This window comes from Lactuca virosa, chromosome 3 (assembly GCF_052849685.1).
Source record: "Lactuca virosa cultivar CGN04683 chromosome 3, Lactuca_virosa_CGN04683_v6, whole genome shotgun sequence".
NCBI classification, from domain to species: domain Eukaryota; kingdom Viridiplantae; phylum Streptophyta; class Magnoliopsida; order Asterales; family Asteraceae; genus Lactuca; species Lactuca virosa.
Window position 1 is genome coordinate 73,132,444 of NC_136428.1, and position 23,334 is coordinate 73,155,777.

At 34.6% G+C, this 23,334-nt stretch overlaps 2 protein-coding genes across 3 annotated transcripts; both read right to left on the bottom strand.

The window, feature by feature from the left end:
- Positions 1 to 2,553: 2,553 nt before the first annotated feature.
- LOC145165952 (Transducin/WD40 repeat-like superfamily protein) lies at positions 2,554 to 4,830 on the bottom strand. Of its 2 annotated transcripts, none has more exons than XM_079084870.1 (2): positions 4,707 to 4,830; positions 2,554 to 3,861 (listed from the first exon to the last, which is right to left on the bottom strand). In XM_079084870.1, the coding sequence occupies exon 2, from the start codon at positions 3,834 to 3,836 to the stop codon at positions 2,829 to 2,831; it is 1,008 nt and encodes a 335-aa protein (XP_078940996.1). In that variant the 5' UTR covers positions 3,837 to 3,861; positions 4,707 to 4,830; the 3' UTR covers positions 2,554 to 2,828. The 2 variants fall into 2 exon arrangements, with proteins under 2 accessions (XP_078940996.1, XP_078940997.1); XM_079084871.1 differs by having other exon boundaries at positions 2,554 to 3,867; positions 4,707 to 4,803.
- A 2,177-nt stretch (positions 4,831 to 7,007) lies between these two features.
- NTMC2T5.2 (Calcium-dependent lipid-binding (CaLB domain) family protein) lies at positions 7,008 to 11,878 on the bottom strand. Its single transcript, XM_079084872.1, has 9 exons — positions 10,692 to 11,878; positions 10,303 to 10,544; positions 10,188 to 10,206; positions 9,353 to 9,558; positions 9,104 to 9,213; positions 8,642 to 8,740; positions 7,960 to 8,401; positions 7,751 to 7,861; positions 7,008 to 7,269 (listed from the first exon to the last, which is right to left on the bottom strand). Exons 1-8 carry the CDS (start codon positions 11,495 to 11,497, stop codon positions 7,773 to 7,775), a joined length of 2,013 nt encoding a protein of 670 aa, XP_078940998.1. The 5' UTR covers positions 11,498 to 11,878; the 3' UTR covers positions 7,008 to 7,269; positions 7,751 to 7,772.
- Positions 11,879 to 23,334: the final 11,456 nt, after the last annotated feature.

Below are 23,334 nucleotides of genomic sequence, written 5' to 3' on the forward strand. Positions count from 1 at the left end.
TATGTAACTTGTTATCTACCACAAACTAAATTGTGGATAAACATTTTTTAATTTCTAATTACAGACTATGAAATTAATAAATGTTATCAGGGGTTAGTACTATTTTAATATGTTACGATATATCCATAACAATTAGACACAAAGTACAATTATGTGTAATCTAAACAATGCGCATACTACATTTTTAAAATATGTAATTTTTATCTCTAAAAGAAATTATTATCCGGAATAAAATATAAATTTATACAAATTTATACTCCCTCCGTCCCAAAATTATTGTTCATCTTTCATTTTTGGGTTGTCCCAAAATAATAGTCCACTTCTAAAAATAAATAACATTTTTACCAAAATACCCCTTCATTATTACTTAACCAACTAAGCATTTAATGGAACATTAAATGCAAAGTAAGGACAAAACTGTCATTTTATTATATAAAGTTAGTGGTAATTAATGTTTTTCTTAATCTGTGTGTTTTTTGTCTGTGGACAATAATATTGGGACAAAGGGAGTATGTAAGTAAGCCATGCACACCCTCAAACTTCAAATCCTAAAGTTGTAAAGTGTAAACCTTAAACCTAAATCCTAAAGAAAACTGTAGAAAGTAATGATATTTGTTGATACATTGCATTTTTTTGAAATATAATATTTTCTGAAAGTAAACTATATTTCGATTGGAAACTAATCTCTTCATAAAGAAAACTAATGGCATGCCGAATAAACCCCTCAATCATCTCTATCTAGAATGAGTTTCATCTTTTTATTTTTAGCCTGCAACAAACTGCCGAAAGAAAATTAATCGCTGCCGGAAACTAATTGCCGAAAAAAACTACTTAGTGTCGCCACATCGTGTGGGTATCTTACTAGTAATAGAAATATTGTTATTTTGTTATTTATTTATAAAATAAAAAAATTATAAGTTAACACACACACACACACACACAGAGAGAGAGAGAGAGAGAGAGAGAGAGAGAGAGAGAGAGAGATTGTCGATTAAAACCTTGGTTGTAAAAAACGTTCAACAGTAGCTAGTTGGTCGAGTGGGGTCAAAAGATTAAACGGTATAGGGTGAATTAATCGGAGACCCTAAATTATAAAGGAAATTATTTAAAAATAAATCAATATTACATATATCCTAACAAAATAAATAAATAACCATAAAAATCATAATCTAGTGTTTAAGCATTTAAGTCGAGTATGATCGTAAACTAAATCCATGACCAATGTCGATATTGATATGAGGAGAGCAAAAAGTGTCTCAATCATATGAAAAGAAAAGAGACTTAGGTGGTGTTTGTTTTTTGTCTGCAGATCTGCGTGGCCTCTTCTGTCTGCGCCGCGCAGACCACGCGTAGACATTAGTCTTCGCAGACTGTTTGTTTTTTTGAAGACTGCAGACCTAAAAATGTCTGCGCACCCTTTTCTTGGCGCAGATGTGGACCAGAGTCTTCTAACATCTTCAGACATCTTCTAGACTAAAAAAACACATATATCTATATTTTTTTAATTTTTTTTTATTTATATTTTTCCAACTTTATTAATGATAAAAAATTTGAAAAAAAAAATTAGAAAACTTAAAAAAAAAATGTTCGACGATACAAACATGATATTTTTGACAAATTTATAAATAAAGATTTATTACAATAATAGTCGTTGAAGTTGTTTATATAAATACGAAAAAAAAATCATAATATATTCTTATATTTTTTTGCTAAATTTTGTAAAACATTATTTAATACATTATCGTCAATTTCTCAAGAAAATATTTATGCTACGTTTTTAATTGATTTAATTGAAAAAATCGAAGTTTATTTTCATCCATTTATGTATCAAATTCTTTGATCCTTAATTATAATGTTTAGTTATAACTTTGCAACCAAAGTTGTTGGTTTTTATCAAATATATACGTTAATTCATATCATTTTTATTTTTATTTTTTATACAATAATACATAAAAGTTGATATAGATTTGTTAATTATTTATAACAAAGTCATAAAAATATTAAAAAAACACTTTGAAGTTTAAAAAAATCAGTTTATTTAGATTTCAGTTTATTTTAGTAGCTCGCAGATGTTAAAAAAACAAACAGTCTTCTTTTTTCAGACTACAGACGTTTGGTCCACACCTTCTACTGCAGAGGTCTACAGATGTGGTCCGCAGACTGCAGACATTTTGCCTCAGAAAAAACAAACAATACCTTAGTGAGAAGTGGCAACTATTGCTTAATTTTATACTTTTTTCAAATCGATTTCTTGACTTTTTTTCTACTTTTGTTGACTATTTTTGTTAATTTTGAGCTTTTAATTTTGTTAGACAAATTTTGGCCGATTAAGGAGATTAGGATCAAGACCGACTAGCATTAATCGTAAGCGGTTAGAGACCGTTTAGCATTTTCGTGCCGATTAATCAGCTACCTAGATTGATGTTTTTTTACATCAGATTAAAACTAATAAATAACAGTTAAAAAGACATGTTCTATTTCATTTCATGATAGAACGTAAAAAGCACCCCTAGATTAAAATACTGAAAGTAAAAACTAAATGGATCGCATCGATTCCACAAAGAAAATAAACAATTTATTCTCCCTTGTAATGCAACAAATCATTCTATTTCATTCCTGATTCAATCATAACCACTGGAATAGAAAAAGATAATCCACCCCACATATACAACTAAGACAGATTTCCATCAATTCCTAAACTACAAAGAGTAAGCAAGTGAAACAGTACACAAAACAATACTCAGAGAAGCATAAAGTCATGGAGAGAATTCACATTGACAAACACAAACACAAACACATTGGTCCCATTGAAGTGAAGAAAAGAAAATTCAGATCTCCCCAAGATATATCTGTTTATCACTGCTGCAAGATCCAATGATGGGTTCAGTTGGGTGGAACACACATTCATTAACCGATCCAGTGTGACCAGGAAGCTTATAAAGTATCCGCCTTGAAGTGGTATCCCAAATATACACCATCCGATCAGAGCTTCCAGCCGTAACCTTACTCCCATCAGGGGACCACCCACATTTCAGAAGGTTCTGCTCCACATTATGCTGGTGTCCCTCCATTATCTTCACACACCTATTCTGTGGGGCGTAAGGGCGCATGTCCCAGATCCTAAGCGTAGAATCCATCCCATTGGTCAAAAGATAAGACCCATCAGGGCTTAGCTGCATACCCGTTATCATGTTCTGGTGACCTTCAAGCGTCATTGTCACCTCGTTTCTCCTCAGATCCCATATTTTCACGTCGTTGTCGATTCCACCCGTGTAGATCTTGTCCGAGGCATCAGAAAAACCAACCGCTGTGATCTGGTATTTATCTGGGAATGTCTGGATGGCGCCCCTTTGGCGGAGGTCCCACAGCTTGGCGGTGCCGTCGTCTGAGCCGCTCACAACCAGCGGAGGTCCTCTGCGCGAGGGACAGCATGAGTTCACGAAGGACGAGTGTTCCGCCATTTTCTTGATCTGCTTCCCGGTTTCCACATCCCATGCGCGTAAGGTTTTGTCTGGACTCGCGGAGATTATCTGGGACCCGTCTGTGGTCCACTGAAGATCCAAGATGGCGTTTTTGTGACCTTTTAGAACCATGAAGTTTTTGCATTCCCCACTTACGTGCCATAGAAAGATTTCTCTGTCGTGGGACCCTGAAGCCACCACTGTTCCTGATGGATTAAACTTCATGGTGTATATGCCACTCTGGTGACCTGTCAGCAGCATGATTGGTGATAATAAACTTGATGTTCTTTGTTTGCTCCCACTATACGGAGTAATGCTGAATAAATCCATTGGGCGTGGGCCCATCACAGATAGGGCACCTTCACCTGCTTGCATTCTTCACTCCACCGCTTTAATATTCCTGTTCCTCAAGACAAGTGCAAAATTGAATCACTTTAAATCATAAATAACAACTATATTGTCTAGGTTTATAATGTACTGTATGCCATGTCCTTCTTTCAACTTAAGTATTGTATGCAAACAATACTTTGTAGTGGGTATAAGTTGTATCATCAAAACCAAAAGTAGGAACTTAAGGGTTCATAGGCAGCTGCTCCAGAGTAGGTAAATCTTGACCAACTGACAGAGTGTTCAATCCTTGTTTTTCCATAAACAAGAAAAGAAATTCTCAAGTTTCAAGTACAATACACCCACACAATCCATGTTTAACAATTATAAAGTTACGGAAAAACCTAATAGTTTGCAGAAATCAAATCGTTGTAAACAACAACTTAACAGCAGACACAGTTTAAAAATTGGAATAATAGATAGAACACAAATACAAACATCTATTGGTAGGATGAATGTCATGCTAAGAAGAAAAAAATCAGGCATGTACACACGCGGATCAGTGGAAAACGGGAGAGGAAATGGAATTCCGTGGTTATTCGATTTTCTCCATCAGACTGCTAATGAAATAAGGTTTACAAAGTGCAGTGTATATGAAACGTATCTAGGTTTTCTAACAATAAATTGGGGGATTCTATTTAGTAAGCAATGGACAAAACTACTTCACATTTCGAAAATTTGCAAGGAAAAGTTCCTAGAAATCCGAAAGTATAGGCAATCAAGTCGAACAGATTAGAAATAACATAATTTTTCTCAGGCGGCGAGATCAGGAATACTTAAGCTGATAATCACTAGCTATGGCATCGTAACATACATATTGCTTAAGCAACGAGCTACACGAAGCAAGCATAAAGATACCTTGGAAAGAGGTGATGCCGACGAAGAATGAGAGAGATGCTGTTGGCGGCCACGACGGGAGCTAATTCGCACAGAGGACGGAATGGAGAGGGAGGGCGCAGTGGTTTACACTTTACAGAGAAAGACCATATTATTGGGCTTTAGTTAAATCTACAATAACTCAATTGGGCCTTTTAAGTTCCTACCTGTCCAAAGTTAGGTGCTCATTTAACAGGTTTCGGCTTTCTAAAAATAGGTCCAGATTTTGATTGGTTTTGGATAACTGTGTGGTATTGTTAAAGTGAAATTGAGTTTAAAAAATTTGATATTTTTCGGTTAAAGCTAGCTTGGTTTGGTTATAGTAAAAACTAGTATTTTAGCCCGTGTTTACCGCGGGTTCTTACGTGTGTTTTTCTTACGTATTAAGCAAGTGAATTGATTAAATTAATATAGCATATCACAACTTTAAAAAAACACTAATATTAAAAGAAATGAATGTATGGTGATTTATCAAGAGTTAGGAAGTGTTTAAAAACTATTTTTATAAGTTGGATGTATTTTGAATAATCCATAAGAATATATGGCCATAACTGTAAAAAGAAAAGTAGTTCAATGTGCATTATAAGTAAAGTGGAGAAGAGTTTATAGACTATTTTTGTAAGATGGATGGTTTTTGAATAATCCATAAAAATATAGGAGTCGTAAAAAAAATTGTATATTATGCATTGTAAGTAGTAGTACTTTTAGATATAAGTTGGATGATTTTTAAATAATTTATAAAAATATAAGGGCTGTAGCTGAAAAATATAAACGTTTGCACATTACTCTAATAGATAAAGATCTTTTTGTCACATGTCACATTCTCATTCATTTTGTCGCATGTAATTTTGTGGTAATTTTAAATTAATTTTTATTCCACATGTCATTTTATGGTTTTTCTATTTTATTAAATTCTACATAATATTACATGTACTAATAAATGCATATCAATTTCATTAATAAACTTTCCTTTTAATTTAAAAATTACCAATTTAAAGTTTTATTAATTCCTTTTATTTACTTATCTAAATTATTTGTTTAAATTTAAAAGAGAAAAAAACACTTTAATTTTTATAATTCAATATTTTTTTCACTTTTCTTATAAATTCAAACTTTTTAAATGTTTAGAATTTTATTTAATTTTTATTTTAAATAAACTCATGTAATACATGGGTATCACACCTAGTTTAGCTATTAGCTATAGTATTTTACACACACAAACCAAAAGTGGGTGTGTATATATATATATATATATATATATATATATATATATATATATATATATATATAATTTCTTCAACGATTATTTCTGTTTTAGGAACAAAGAATAAGTAATATAGCAAAAAATACCATTTACAACTAAATTTATATTTATAATGTACTAGTTTATAACCCGTGAGAACCACGGTTATAAAATTAATTAAAGTTTAATATTAAAAAATCAAAATTATTAATCAATTATTTTAAATAAATTATTACTTAAGAGATTTTTTTAGTTATAAAATTTTATTCGTTGATTTAAATAAATACATGAAGTTATATCACTTTATAATTTGTATTAATTTTCTTTTATTTTTAATAATGTTATTAATTTAATATAATTAAAATGAAAAATTTTAAAATTTAAATTTAAAATTAAGAATCAATTATTAATTTAATGTAGTTAGAGCAGGAAATTTAAAATTTAAAATTTAAAATGAATAATTAATAGGTTGACAAGTGGCGTGATAAGTAACAAAATATTAATGAGGAATTGCAATATTATGACTTGTCAATAGGATAATCAATCTATTTATTTATTAGAATAGGAATGTGTGGTTGTTTTAGGTTAAAATTTAAGCGATGTTGCTATTTTAGGTTAAATATAAAAGTTGTGGATGTTTTAGGTTAAAAATAAAACTACCTCGTTGATTTAGTTCACGGGATTCATGAATAATTCTTTTGCAAACAATCCAAGCAATTGGATTTCTTTATTTCTTTTTTTTAACAATAGTGAAACTAAAAACACACCAAATACCGGGTGACCCCTTCACTTTCTAGAAAATGGCCTTAAAAGTCGGTAAATGTGAATTCATACCCTTATAAAACCAAAAAATAACAATATGGAGCTTTTAAACCAAAATGTGTAAGTTCGTGAGGCAACAGTGACATTTTCCCATATATAAAAAGCCAAGCCAAGGGCATGTTATGCCAATTTTCAAGCCTATAAGGTTGGGAATCTACATAACCATACCAAATACCATATATGTAACAAAAAATGCTACAAGTTGATAAAAAATAATATGACAAAAAATAATCACTTTATGCTCTCGACAAATTACTCATTTTCAAGCCTATAAGGTTGGGAATCTACATAACCATACCAAATACCATATATGTAACAAAAAATGCTACAAGTTGATAAAAAAAATATGACAAAAAATAATCACTTTATGCTCTCGACAAATTACTCAATTCAAGCCGCCAAACAATAACAAACATTCTCTTCTTGATGAAGCAATTAAATTTTCAACTCCCACATTTGTGGAGAAGTCGTGGAGTTAACCTGCAAAAGAACTAATGTTACATTGTTGTTTTTTTTTTTTACTTAAAGGAGACACTACTTAATCCATAATGGCTAAGTATGAGTGTTTTATTTACTTAATGTAAAAAAAACGAGCACTTTTACTTAACACAAAAAGAATAACTTAATAGAAAAAGTCATGGTTTTTCCATTAACTCCTAACTTTTTATAAAATCAGCCTCATTTACTTTTTTCTTGGGCACATCCACAAATCTTCTTTAAACATTTACTATTTGTGACATTGACACCGGTCCCACCATTTTGGATGACACAAAAATTTTCAATTCTTGTCCCATTCACACGAATCTGACTTTTGGTCCACCTTTTCGGATGGCCTAGAAAATTTCAATTGTGTTCTTTTGACATCAGAGTCCCGGTCCCAGTCCAAACGCATGTCAAACACAATATCTTCATCTTTATCTTGTACATTCAAAAGTAGCCAAAAAGATAAAAAGATACTTACTATAAAACCCGAAGCTTTCACATCACGGGTTAAAAATACTTGAGCCACCCACATTGAGCGCTATAAGGATCGAAATACTCGTGATCACAGCAAGCCAAATCAACACCGACTCTGCAAAAAACATCCACAGTCAAATATTACAAAAAATAATTTATAAAGAAAAAGAAAAAAAAAAAAAAAAAAACATTTGAAAGACAACAAATTGCTACCTCTAGACCCACTCTGAGAATCAGAAACTTCGGGTGCTACAACTGCACCACGTGATCTCTCTTTTAACTCGGAGTTGATAAAATCATTAGAAGATTTAGCATTTGCTGTTTCAGAAGCCACAATGCCTTGAAACTCTTCACTAACAAGTAGAGCTGCTAAAACATCCATGAAAGGTTCTTTACTGGTTCCATTTGATATATCACTTACACGTTGCCCATATGTAAGAGCAGCTTGTTCTAAATCAGACAATTCATCATCCGATGCATCTGTATCTTTTTTTGTGGATTCAGTCTTTTCGTCTTCTTCATCTTCAACGTATGCTTTATATGTTAATCTAAGAAGAATCTCTCCAGCATATCCTTTTCTGAATAGGCCCCACCCTCCTCGAAGGGCTACAATTTTGTCTGTTGGAACCGTGTCTTTTAAAGATCCAAGATCAACCTGGAAACATGTTTAAATTTTAAATGTTCCATGTCAGCAAAAAAAGATAACGCCATAACGGTATGACTTATCCATTGATATGATGATCTTATCATGATTAAACACCAACTAATATCATCAAAAGAATTCGATAAAACTTCAGACCCATAATTGCATACGTGAAGTGTTAGATTTATGCCAAAACAAAATATAAATAAACAATGTTCAAATGGTAGCATAAATAAATAAATAAAATGTTACCTCTCCTGTGCCAACAGTCGTATCTGCAAATCCAAGAGCATCCTTCACTTGAATCGACAATTTTTGTCTTCTAGGGTTTGTAACTAGCATGTAAAAATCCTGTAATATAGTAAAGACATATTCATATCACTTTTAAATTTCAAAGGGGTAAACTCGCATTTACACAACATTTCACTTTTTTCCAAATTTATGCAAGAAAGTGATCTTTTATATGAAATACTCAACTATCAACTATGTGTCAGTTGCATAAATTGGTAAAAAGGTGAAACATTGTTGCACAAATAAGTATTAAACCAGTGTCACCTATTCCCGATTATAATGTTGCATATTTTGGTCTTAAAATGACACGTGATTGCATATTTTGTCTAAGAAACCACTTTGTTATATAATCTTATAAAAAAAAAATGGAACTTTTCCGCATTTATATCTACAAAAATTCAAACCAACATTTCAAAATCTCACCTGATTCCATATTGGCTCACCAGGAGGCCCAATGACAGTTGTTTGACTGTTCTTTTTGCTACGTATTACTTGATCTCCAAGCCTTAGAACAACATACGGATCCGTTTTTCCTGAATATGATAAGGATCCAGAAGTGAATATTTAGCAAATTATATGTAAAAAGTGAATTTGGATGTATTAGGGTTAAAGGTTTAATATACACAAAGGACTTTGTTGGGATAAAAAGGGTATATAAGAAAGAAAAGATACCAAAGAAGGCATAAGAGAGCTTTCGAGCATCAACAAGAGTAACTGATAATTCACCAACAAAATCTTTATTTCCTTCTTGCATTTCTCCTGTCTTGAAATCATTTCGAATGGGGCCCACTGCTTTTCCTTTTTGAAAGTCTAATACAATCTTGTTGGGGCGAACAAATAGCCGTGGCAAATCCTCAGTCAAAAGTTTTGTCAAAAACCTTAAATTTCACACAAGATCAGATTAAATATTATTAGAAAACCCAAAACTGAATTAAATAAATCATACATGTGACAAAGAAAATTCTGCAACAACAATTAACGAATACAGTTGTAACTGAAATACATCAATTAGAATTGAATTGGAGAGTCTCTCTTCCTCAACTGGATCATAAAAAACCCACAAAAGGGCAACTAGTTAGAAGGTGGAAGAGACAAAGAGTGAGATGCTTCAAGGGTAGTATGGGAAATTGTCACAGGTAAGTTCTAAATAACAAATGGCCTCCCTCCTTAAAAAATGCAACTTGTCCTTTCTGGGATTTCCCAAATAAATTGCAGCATCTCCTTTTTTGAAAAGATTCAAAACTAAACTTTCCCGTTGCACCTATCTTTATTACATATAAGCTTTTGGTCCACAAAGTTCCTCGTTTGTCTTAATTTGAGGATATTTTAGTTGATAATTTGGATAAACAGACAAAAAAAAAAATCCAAATACTTGATATACGAGGGATTACTTTTCAGTTTATTAAATAAATTACTAAGGTACAGAAGATTGTGATAGAATAAGATGGAACATAATTGCAAAGTCAATGAGAAATGATGATAGTCTCAAGAGAATAATATCACTCACATGGAGAGCACAGGGATGGCTGATGTGGCGTCAGGACATGCATGAAAGAAACAAGTTATATTCCATAAATTAATTTTAGGGTACTAAGATAAAAAAGTGTAAAGAAATGACATACCCATTAAATTAAACAAGCGAAAAGGTGACAATTCAAATTTAATTTTTGGAAGTGAAACAAAAGCCCATGAAACAGCTCCCACCCATGGCTCTGATGGAATCAACCTCAATTTAACCCAAAGTTCTCCATCAATGTCAAAATCTCTAACACCCACAGGGACCTTTATTGGAACTATGCCAAATTTTAGTGATAGCATTAAAAGCATACGGGCCCCACCAGTGTAACGAAGTCCTATTTGGTACCTTGACAACAAACATAATAACAAATCAGTCAAAAAGAATTAGATTAGTCTAAACTTAAACTAATAAAAGAAATAATAAGTTATCCTCATAGTTCATTACCCACTCATAACAATGAAAACTGCTTTGTTTCAACTGGGAAAAACTTACTGTAAATCATTGACACGACGAGAAGTTCTGCGTTCAACATTCCTAACAGATAATGGTTCATTCCCTAATGAGAATTGTTTTATTTCAACTCTCTCCACATAATCAGGTTTCTTTAGGTTATCAATAACTGGTTGAAGCAACCCAATTACCCAATTTTCAAGTCCACCTCTATAAACCTTCCATAACTTCCCCAACACCATGTTAACCCACTCTACTGACTCTTTTCTCTGCAAATCTTTCTCAAGGAACAAAGAAAAACTAGTGGGAACCTGTGGCCATATCCCTGGTGTCCCTTCATCCCTTGATTTGCTCTTTTTTCTTGATGTCCAAATTTTATCGAACACAACTCCGACAAAGAAAAAGAATACAAATAATCCAACAATGTTTCGATTTATAGGAGGTGAAGGGATAGGGTGTATGACCCCAAGTTGAGTTCTAAGCTTATCTACAATCGGGTCCTCTCTGAAGTTAGTAAAGCTATTTGAAGAGCTCAAAGGAATTGAACTTTCAGATGATGATGAATCATCCAAAATTTGCTTCACAACATAGTGTTTAGCACCACGTTTTGTGGAATTCACAAATTCTAAGTTTAGATTATGTTTCGTTCCATCATTGGGAACCACACAAGCCCGAATTAGCGAAAATTTTCTTCTCTTGGAGAGCCTCTTCCCGCTGATGAAGCAATTGAGCTTTATTGAACTACAAAAACTCGATTGGGTTCTTCTCTTACATGGGCAAATTGATGGTGAAGACACCCATAAAATCTGTGAGAATTCACAGCTTGTGGACGATGATTGAGAAGTCATTTATGCGTGCCCGATACTTGACGCATATGGAAATTGAAATGAAATGAAATGAGATACATACGTTCAAGAACCCTGAACAGACAGAAATTCCAGATGAATTTATCGTTTAGATTTCAAGAATTTGATATGGACGTTGCAGAAGGTTCAGGAAAGACATAACCTGGAATCCTGGATAGTTTCGGGAGCAGACAAATGGGATTGAAGTTAGGAGTTGTAATAATTTCCATGAAAACTTGAGGTCAGGAAGTTGAAGGAAGAGTATTTTGAGACGCTTTCGAAAGAAAGAGATTGGTCCACTGGGAATTCGGTAAGTCGGCGAGGAAGCATCATCACGAATTGGGATTCATGAGGATCATGTTCACAGTTCAAAAATAACAACCCCCAACCCACAAAATAAAATAATAAATTATATTTATTTCTAACCCTGTTTTGCAAGATTCGAAAAATAACAAAAAAGAATGAGGCGTGGTTTAAAGAAAAAATAACTGAGAGAAAACAGATTTCGGAAATTAACCAAAGGATCCGCAAAGCACCCTCTGCGGATCGTCTACAACTCTGCGGATTTTATGTGGCATCGACTTGTTATGCGGAATTACAGGGGTAAATTTGTAAATTAAAAAAAAATACCCCTTTACGTTACACAGCTCCGCAGAAGGAGGCTAGGGCATTCGATTCGCGAAGGAAATTGCGCGGACGTCGAACGGAAAATGTCGCGGCGATCTCGATTCCTGGAGCAGCTGCACTCCGATGTGTTATCGGATGGATATGGAACTCAAGTAATATTTCAATTTTTTTCCCTAATCTTTGTATAAACTTTGTAACACCGTAAATTTTCAAACAAATTTATTTTATTTAAAATCACATAATTTCTCATAACACGTTTCACAAAATCTCATTTATTTAATTTACAAAACGCAACTCCATAATTGTTTGATTAATAATCCAGGATCCTCAAAACATAACTCTTTCTCTGGTGTGTACAATCGAGCCAGTGCCTTCCCGCGATCCTGAGAAAAACCTGAAACACATATCACATAACACGGTAAGCACGAAGCTTAGTGAGTTCCCCAAAATATCACACATATCTCAATAGCCTCTCATGGCTATACTCAGATAAGACCCTCCGGTCAATGTGTATCAGTGGGACCCTCCGGTCCCAAAACTCGGGTGGACCCTCCAGTCCTAACTCAATAAGCTCATAATAATAATACTCGGCACAAATCACAAAGACATAATGCAGAATATCACAATACACAGGTAAGCACATAAGACATCTCAGTCACACAAAGATACCACTCATGGTAAGTATAGTGAGAAGACTCACCTCGGATGATGAACAACTCCTATAAATGCTGCTGCTGCACACCAGCCTCTAACACTGTGCCAAACCCACAGTTAACCCCATTAGGATCTAAGACCATACCCTCACTCATTAGGTCTAAAGATAGCCCACCAACTCGGTCCGCAAATAACCCAAACCCCTTGGGCCCACCAAGGCCCAATACTAAATGGGCCCACCCAAGGCCCAACCCTTAAAATTAAGTCAAAAAGGCAAGCCCAACACAAGGGCCCACTAATGGCCTAATCTTCCCAATTGGGCCCAACCTTAAATGGACCTAACCCTAAAGCCCAAAAATCCTTTACTAAATCCCAGGAAGGTGAAAAGAGCATTTTGCCCCTCAAAGTCCACATTTGCTCGAAACCCTAAAAGTCAACGGGTGGTCAACACTAGATGCGTACGTTGGGCGTACGTCCCTCTACGCTGGGCGTACATCTAGCCATGCATGCAACGGGGGGTGGCTCGGTGCTACGCTACGCGTAGCTGGGAGTACGCTCGACGTACGTCCCAGACTCGCTTATCCCACTCAATTGGTCTTAACCCAATAAGACAAAGGCTACCATCTCAGATCTCGGTCAAATGAAGTCTCTTATAGCATAAAGTTGGTGACTTTAATTCCTATCAAGGCTGAACAAGTCAATATCTCATAAACTCTCACTTTTTCACCATAAAATCCTCATATCTCATAGATGGGGAGATCTTGATGACCAAGACTCCATTTTTATGAACTCTACCGTCCAAAGACATCAAGGAGGACAGGTATAAGGCTCTGGGGTTAACTAACTCATAAAGCTTCAAGCTTTGGGGACATAAACCCTAAAATGGACCATTAAATGAACTATGCAAAATAAGAGCAAAGCTTTGAGCTAGATACCTCTGAATGATGCTCCATCCACAAGGAAATTCGGATCCAAAAGCTTGAACGTCAACTCTTCTTCCTTCAAAGTTCCTTCTTCTCAAAAGAATTCCACAAGATCACTCCATAAGCCTCCAATGCTCACACAAGCTAAGAAACGAGATTTAGGGTTTTGAGAGAGGTAAGATGCTGGAAATGGTGGCTGAATATGAAGACATATTGTTCCTTAAATAGGGATACTCCAAAATATTAGAGTTTTCTTTTAGGACCTAGTACGCCCAGCGTACTAGGTGGCCTTCGCGCCCCTTCCACGCATATGAGTACGCCGAGCGTACACATAATTACGCCCCGCGTACTCAACTGCCACACATTTCAAAATAAGTATTAAACTTGCCAAAACTTCAAACTGTCGTAGCTGTTGGATTAGTGTCTAAGCCCGTAACTATATTTGGTATGTACTTGACCCGGTTGTGCATGGTCCTTTTGGGTTGCCTTCACCAAAGCAACTTGACATGATGATTTATGGAGAGAGAGAGAGAGAGGTTATTATGGTTTATTAATATATTATATGAATAATATATTAAAAGAGAAATCATATAGTTTAATTAATATTGGACAATAATTAATTAAGAATTAATTATGTGGCTAAAAGAGATTAATTAAATAAAGGGGACTGGAACTGTCAATTGTGTGATAGTTGGTTTTGGGCTGTGAACTCTCTTGGATATAAAGGGGATGAAATTAGGACTGGAATCCCACTCTAATTTTGGCCAAGGAGGCCTTGTCACACCCCCAAACCAAGGATGGCGGAAACGTCCGGGGGTGGAGGACTTCATGTATAGTATCACAACAACGAGTATAATAGTGCTCAAAGTAAATACAACCATCATAAATATAATTGAAAATTTTATACCATAGTATGTTTTTACATGTTTCAAATCAATTACACTATGATGACAAAATGAAATGTTTGACGATTTAACGTCCCATCCTCAAAAGCGGTTGATTTCTTGTTTCACTGAATTCCTGAGAATACAAGTAGTTTGAAAATATGTCAACAATTAAGTTGGTGAGTTCATAAGAGATTTATTTGAGAAAAAAATCGTTTTCTTTGTAAAAAGCGATAGAGTATGATTCCAGAAAATTCAATATTTTCTTTATTAAACGCGAAATGAACTCTCCTATGTTTTGCAATAATGTACCCTAGAAAGACCTGTAGATTCCTTCTATAATCACCCAGTGTATATAAGTTATATAAAATTTAAGTTAAATAAACTGTCGAATATAATGGGTCTGCCCTAGGTCCACAACCAAACAAGGAACAGGAAGTCAGGCGGGCCCACCAATTCTAGGTCGATTGCGACTAAATTCATATATAACTCTAACATGCACTCTTAGCAAATTATAGCTGGAGTCTAACAATTCTAGATGAAACGTAGTTTTAATATCATGAAAGCCATTTAGTAATAAATCGGGTACTTTGTCATGTATACTTCAAGAAAAATCCCTTATTTCCTTATAAAAGTTATGTAGCCTTAACTCCCAAGACCGAGAATATGAGTGTGTGTTTTGTACTTATGATGTTTATAATCGTAATGCGTTTCCAAAGAAAATCCCATATTTTCCTTATAAAAAGTTATGTAGCCTTAAATCCCAAGACCGAGAATGTGTGTGTGACAACCATCAATTTTTTTTGGCCAAGTCAAAGTAACCTAAAGTCAACAAGTCAAACCGGTCAACTTATCTAACCCTTGTATATTAGGGTTTCCATTATATTTCTTATTGTACTCGCAATCTTAATACAAAGTATCACTTAGAGTTTTCACGTGTTCGGAAATTCTAAACCCTAATCAGGGCAAGTGATGAAACTACTCGATAAAACATTATTCCTTAACCCTCGGGGGCATATAACAACCATAACGAGACTTAACGGGAATGTACAAACCTTGCGTTACAAACCCAAACACTTAAAAAGGTCGCAATCGAGATCTCTCTCAAATCTCTCCCAAATCTCCCTAAGTATGCGAAATCTCTCCCAAATCTCTCTCTGTATGAGAAATCTCTCCAAGAATGTGAAATCTCTCCCAAATCTCTCCAAGAATGTGAAATATCTCCCAAATCTCTCTCTGTATGAGAAGTCTCTCCAAGAATATGAAATCTCTCCCAAATCTCTCCAAGAATATGAAATCTCTCCCAAATCTCTCTCTGTATGAGAAATCTCTCCAAGTGTGTGAAATCTCTCCCAAATCTCTCTCTGTATGAGAAATCTCTCCAAGTATGTGAAATCTCTCCCAAATCTCTCCAAGAATGTGAAATCTCTCCCAAATCTCTCTCTGTATGAGAAATCTCTCCAAGAATGTGAAATCTCTCCCAAATCTCTCCAAGAATGTGAAATCTCTTCCAAATCTCTCTCTGTATGAGAAATCTCTCCAAGTGTGTGAAATCTCTCCCAAATCTCTCTCTGTATGAGAAATCTCTCCAAGTGTGTAAAATCTCTCCAAAATCTCTCTCAAAATCTCTCTTAACTTTTTATAATCACTCGGGGCATCCCGACCCTCGAATTTGACGAAAACAGCTCGAAAACGGAAGTCTACGCGAAAAACAGCCTTAAGGAGTCGAACCCTCTTAAGGAGCCGAACCTCTTAAGGAGTCGAACCTCCCTTAAGGAACCGAAACCTCTTAGAGTCGAAACCCTAAGAAGCCTCCTGGACCGAACTTTACCTTCGCTTCTGACAAGAGTCGGTTCTGACAAGAATGACCTTCGGTCCGAGAATGCAACCTTCGGTTCCGAGAGGCAAAGCTGAGACCGAACCCTACTCTCGGTTCCAACACACAACCGAACCCTACCTTCGGTTCTATGCTCCTAAGGAGCCGAACCTTCGCACCTTCGGTCCCTATTGCCGGTTTTTGACCCAAACTTCGTTTTAAGCCCGTTTTTCGAGATTTTAACGCGGCATTTTCACCCAAACTCGTATTTTAACATAATAAACCCTAAATATTCATATTTTAACTATATTTTGGGGAAAATCCTTGCCTAAGAACAAAATCTATTTGGTGAGATATTTAGGTGGAGTGTTGACTTATCCTTTGGACAAGGACACAAGCAACCTCCCCATACCTTCATAGTACAATCCCTAGTCACTATCCACCCATACCTGGTCATTTCAATGTTCTTTCCCACCATTATTCCAGCCACATTCTTGGTCAAAGGCTGAAAACCCTTATCCCTCCTCACATTTCTCTCATTCTCCATCAAAGAACAAACTCCATTCTCTCTCACTTTCTCTCTCTAAAATTCGAGATTCAAAGGCTGGTCTTGAGCTTTTCCTCCACATTTGGTAAGTATCTTCCTCCTACACTTAGATATTCTAATATCCTTCATCCAAATCATGGATTTCTTACACAAATATCGTCATATTTGTTGCTAGATCTTCAAATCTTCAAGCATCTCCCGAGTGTTCTTGAGCTGAACACTTCTTTTCTCCACCATCCACCTTCTGAAATCACTCAAGGTGAGTTCATACCCCTACATTTTCATGTTTTCTTCAAGTTTTAGGGGGGAATACAAGTTAAAACACCAAGAACACAACTAAACTCAAACAATAGCTTTCATCAGAAAAGTTAAGTCTTATTCACGGACTGTTTTGACCATCTTAAACTTAATATCTTTCAAAACTGTATAATATGCAAATAGTTCAAGTTCATACCTTTAAAATGACTACTTGCACATGTCCATACGATTTTTCTACGATTTATGGTGATTTTTACAAAACTACCTATCATTTCAGAAATGAATTCGGACCAGTCTGTGAATATGAATATTTTAACACAAGTTAAAGACTTCTAAAAATCATAATAAAAATTATGAATAAACTAGACACATTTTATGAACTCTCAGAATTTAGGGATTCAGTTTTCGACTTCGTATGATTTTCTATGAATTTTCTAAAAACAGCGCAGAAAGGTTAAAAACTACTTAACAACTTATAACTTTCATAACACTTTGTATTATGTTGAGCAAAGTGTATAACACAATAAGTTCTAAATAATGAATGTATTTTATTGTTAGTTTATTATCATAAACTGAAATTTAGTCATTCATGATAAGGATTCTTCATTCATTTCAAACACATATAATAACCTATAATAAGCATAGTTTATGGATTTTTACTACATGAGAAAGGTTTTACTTACAAAAGAAATGGGTTTTTCATATACTACATAATGGTAATACTTTATGGACTCATAGCACTAATGTATTTTCATAAAAGGGGTTCTTTTACATTACCAACGTTTTGGATAAACTATAATAGGTATAGTTTATGTTTCATGTACATTTCAAACTCATTTACCAAAGGTTTTCAGTTCACGTAAATCTATTAATGAATAAATTTGTGAGACATTCGCTTCGCGTTACTACCAAAGTAACGAAATCAAAAGTCATGTAATTGTAACCAGAGTCTTTTGTAGGGAGAGCGTGATAGTTGTGTATAGATCTATATCGCGTCTGACAAACCCACACCTCGTTGCTAGCTACAGCCGGACCGGCAGGTCTGCGGGTGACAAGTGTCATTTAACGTTGCGACGCCTGAAGAACGTCGTATTACAAGGCCGTCTGAGTCATAGTATGGTTATAATAACTCACATGGAGTATTAACAAAACATAAGATTTACGGGTTTTACTTTTAAATTAAACGAGTTTATGTCGATTTAAACTCACATGAATTACTTTAAGTATGGAAAAATACTTGTATATTTCGGTCTGGACATTTAAGACTACATAACTTTTATAAGGAAAATATTGGATTTTCTTTGGAAACATATTTCTCTTAAAACTACATTTCATCTAGAATTGTTAGACTTCAGCTATGATTGCTAAGTGTATATGCTAGAGTTATATAAGAATCTAGTCACAATCGACTTAGAATTGGTGGGCCCGCCTTACTTCCTGTTCCTTGTTTGGTTGTGGACCTAGGGCAGACCCATTATATTTGACGGTTTATTTAACTTGAATTTTATATAACTTATATACACTGGGTGACTATAGAAGGAATCTACGGGTCTTTCTAGGGTTCATTATCGCATAACGTAGGAGCATTCATTTCACACTTATCTACGAAAATATTGGATTTTCTGTAAATCATACTTTATCGCTTTTACCAGGAAAACGGTTTCTTCCTCAAACAAAACTCTTATGAACTCACCAACTTAATTGTTGACACTTTTTCAAAACTACTTGTATTCTCAGGAAATCAGTGAAACAGGAAACCGACATCATTTTGAGGATGGGACGTTAAACCGTCAAACAGTTCATTTTGTCATCATAATGTAATTGATTTTGAAACATGTAAACATATACTATGGTGTAACCTTTTCAATTATATTTATGATGGTTGTATTTACTTTGAGCACTATTATACTCGTTGTTGTGATACTATACATGAAGTCCTCCACCCCCGGACTTTTCCGCCATCCTTGGTTTGGGGGTGTGACAGTGTGTGTGTTTTATACTATTAATGTTCAAGTAGTTTTAAATAGATAAAACCCCTTTTCAAAGTAGAATTTTCCCTGTAAACTTGAAAGATTGTTAACTCCTTATGTGAGTCGTTATAACCATACTACGACCGGATGACCTGCTGCGACGTTCTTCAGACGTCGGAAACGAAATGACATTTGTCACCCCCGATCGGCCGATCGGACTTATGCAAGCAGCATGGGTGTGGGTTGTCAATCCCAATATAGATTTGTACACAATTATCACGCTCTCCCTACAATAGACTCTGGTTATAACTAATTCAAGATTTTTAACCAGTACTCAAAGAGTACAATGAAGACATGTCTCACAATTTACGTTAACTAGTTTACATATAGTTTGAGTATTAAACCCCTTCCGTGGTGGAAGTGAAATCACCTTTTATGAAAATACATTAGTGATATGAATCCATAAATGTGACAATCCGAAATTTCTAGCTTATATAAACATTCAAATTTATCAGAGTTAGTCTTGTTTGTTAACTTTTAGCCCTATTTGGAGTCTATTCGAGTATTCTAAACTTAGTACATCAAAGGAATCAGTGTTAGGATGAATTGGTTGAAGTTCTAGTCATGAAGCAAACCGAAAACCTCCTCAAAAAAGAGTTTTCGGTCAAGATCTTTGGGTTTTCGGTCAAGGTGACCGAAAACTCCCTTATACATATATATTTCATGATCATTTTGATCATTCTTTCCTTTACAAGTCAAGAAAACTTTCATTCTCTCTCAAGTATCGTCGAGTTCTTCATTCCAATCTTCAAAATTATCTTCAAGAACACCAAGAACACACACTAGTGTTTTGGTCAAAAATCAACTCTATTAGCCTCTAAATCGTAAGTATTACTTCCCTATACTTGTTGTCTAGTTGAAACTCTTGATTTAGGGCCTTGAAATCATCATTTATCCAAGAACAAAAGGTGTTTTCGGTGTAGTGCATCTCCTTAGACCGAAAACCCTTATGAAGGGTGCAAAATGACTTTAAGCCTTTCCTAATACTTAGTATTGAGTCTAGAACGCTTCATTGATTTTGGAAAGCCCTTAAAAATCACCAAACATCATGAGTTTTCGGCCAACCATTTGGACCGAAAACCTCTTTGGACCGAAATCCCTTTGGGCCGAAAACCTCTTTGGACCGAAAACCCTTTGGGCCGAAAACCTCTTTGGACCGAAAACCCTTTGGGCCGAAAACCTCAAGAAACATACTACTTGGACCGAAAACTCCTTTAAGTGGCTATGCAACCCTTTTATGCAATCCTAAGTGATTGTAACACTTCCATTTAAGGATTTCTTAGTCCTTAAAGTGTTATTCTTTACCTTATTAGTTGAGTAAACACTAATTGTATTCATATATGTGTCTTTATATGCTAAATAGGATCCGTGTGTGCTCAAGTCTTCACTTGACACTTAGCATCCTTTTTCCGATCTTACATTCGCATCACTCACTTCAGGTGAGTTCATACCCCTTAATCAACCTTTTAAATGATTTTAAATGCTTTTATGGGGGGGAGGGAATACAAGTAGATACATTATAGTTATTATATCAATCACATGTGATTAATGACTATCAAACATATGGATTTTCTTACTTTTCAAATTGGTTTATCAAACAAACTACTTCAAAATGTTTATCAAACACTTTTACATGTTAAACTCTTTATCAAACTTGTTTCTTTATGCCAAACTGCTTTCAAATCGCTTTATGAAATGACATCAAGTCATCAATATTTATTAAAACTCTTCAAAAGGTTTTACAAAACTTCTTTGTCTTTTAAACCAATATATTTTGTTAAATGTGTATCTATGTAGATATAGTTATATAAGTAGGATTCAAAGGACTTAGGACTGATAACTCACCCTACCTCCTGTTCCTTGTTTGGTTGTGGTCTTAGGGTATCGGTTGTTTGTCCGAAGGTCGTTTGAATCTTAGTTATATATTATGTATATGTGTATAGATAAAAAAGTTCCTTCTTTCAGTCCAATACCTTTGGGTAGCAAAGGTATACAAACATGTTCATTTATACAAACAGCATTGCTAGTAAGCTATAACAGGTATAGTTTAGGAAGTTACAAATACTATTACTAGAACAATGAAACATACAATGAGTCAGTTCATTCATGAGTCATAACATATAGTGATGAGAAACAAACGATAACATACAGAGAGAACATACATACATACTAGACAGAGAGAGAGAACATACAATACAACTAGTACATACTATACATTATACAAGAGAACATACTATTATGAGAAACAGAGAGAACATACATACATACCAGACAGAGAGAGAACATACAATACAACTAGTACATACTATACATTATACAAGAGAACATACTATTATGAGAAACAGAGAGAACATACATACATACTAGACAGAGAGAGAACATACAATACAGCTAGTACATACAATACATATACAAGAACACTACAACAGTTATGTGAGCCACGTAACGGGGCATGGCATCACCTGCCATGGCTCGTTTTGTATCCAGAGTCTCCTAGAAGGAGAGCGTTGAATTTGTGTATAGATCTATACTGGATTGACTATCCTACACCTTGTTGCTAGCTACAGTGGGACTTGCAAGTCTACGGGTGCCAAATGTCATTTCTTCCGACGTCTTTCATCGTCGTGTTTTTAGTCGGTAGTATGGTACAGGCATATCACATGGTACTTTAAATAACAATTGGTTTAAGGTAGTTAGTACAACAGTAGTTACTTAATACAACACTACAGTACTATTTTATTTCCCCATTGCATTCACTTTGTGATCTTCTCACAATAAACAGTAATGTAAAAACTATATTTTTGGTTAATGATAGTCAGAATTGGGAAAATACATACTCTTACAAAAGATACACATACAAGCATTTGATGCCTTGGTAGAAGGCTACTTTTAGTAGAAAACATAGGGTTTTCTAGGAGATACAAACATTTACAAACATTTACAAACATTTACAAACTTATACATCAAGTACTTACAAACACTTTCATACAAACAATGACACTAAAATACTCATGATCTCACCAGCTTTAAAGCTGATAAACTCTTTCAAGATAACTTGTATTCTCATGTCACCAGTAGGCAGGTACCGGTGACAGGTTTTTCAGAAGATAGAGCTCGTTCAAGACTCATCTTTTATTTTGATTTACATTTTTAGTGTCTTATACACTTCACAGAACACACTTGTATTAAATTATATTATTAATGCAATGGATGATGTTGTTGCTTGTTTACTACTATTCATTGTTGTGATACTATACATGACGTCCTCCACCCCCGAACGTTTCCGCCGTTCTGGTTTTGGGGTGTGACAGATAAACTATTACTATTATAGTTTATCAAGTAGTATATGAAAAACCCATTTGTTTTGAGAGTAAAACCTTTTCCATGTAGTATGCTTTTATCGAAAATTCATAAACTATACTTAATGTAGTTTATTATATGTGTTCGAAATGAATGGAGGAAAAACCTTAACATGAATGACTAATTTCTGTTTATGATGGTAAACTAACAAGAATGCATCCAAACATTTAGAAACTTATTGTTATGCACTTTGCTCAACATGTTACAAAATGTTATGAAAGTTCTAAGCTGCTAACTAGTTTTTAACCTTTCTGCACTGTTTAAGAAAAAATCATATAAAAATCATACGAAGTCGAAAACTGAATTTGTAAACTCTGAGAGTTCATAAAATGTGTCTAGTTTATTCTTAATTTTTAGAAGTCTTTAACTTGAGTGAAAACGTTCATATTCACAGCCTGGTCCGAATTCATTTCTGAAATGATAGACAGTTTTGTAAAAATCACCTTAAATCGTAGAAAAATCGTATGGACATGTGAAAGTAGTCCTTTTAAAGGTATAAACTTGAACTAATTGCATATGAAACAGTTTTGAAAAACATTAAGTTTAAGTTGGGTAAAACAGTTCGTGAACATGTCATAACTTTTCTGTTGTAATCTGTCAAGTTAAGTTTTGAATATGTTTGGTGTTTTAGCTTGTATCCCCCCCCCCTCCCCTGAAAACTGAAGAAAACTAGAAAATGTAGGGGTATGAACTCACCTTATGTGATTCCTTGAAGGACGGGAGGTTGAAGATGATGAGTTT

What these genes read in the sequence shown, in the direction of transcription:
- NTMC2T5.2 (XM_079084872.1), bottom strand. Translation starts at nt 11,497, where the DNA reads ATGACTTCTCAATCATCGTCCACAAGCTGTGAATTCTCACAGATTTTA. An exon ending in GCTCTCTTATGCCTTCTTTG is followed by an intron (nt 9,214 to 9,352) that starts GTATCTTTTCTT and finishes TATCATATTCAG; the next exon opens with GAAAAACGGATCCGTATGTT. An exon ending in TTCTCAGAGTGGGTCTAGAG is followed by an intron (nt 7,862 to 7,959) that starts GTAGCAATTTGT and finishes TGTTTTTTGCAG; the next exon opens with AGTCGGTGTTGATTTGGCTT.
- LOC145165952 (XM_079084870.1), bottom strand. Translation starts at nt 3,836, where the DNA reads ATGCAAGCAGGTGAAGGTGCCCTATCTGTGATGGGCCCACGCCCAATG.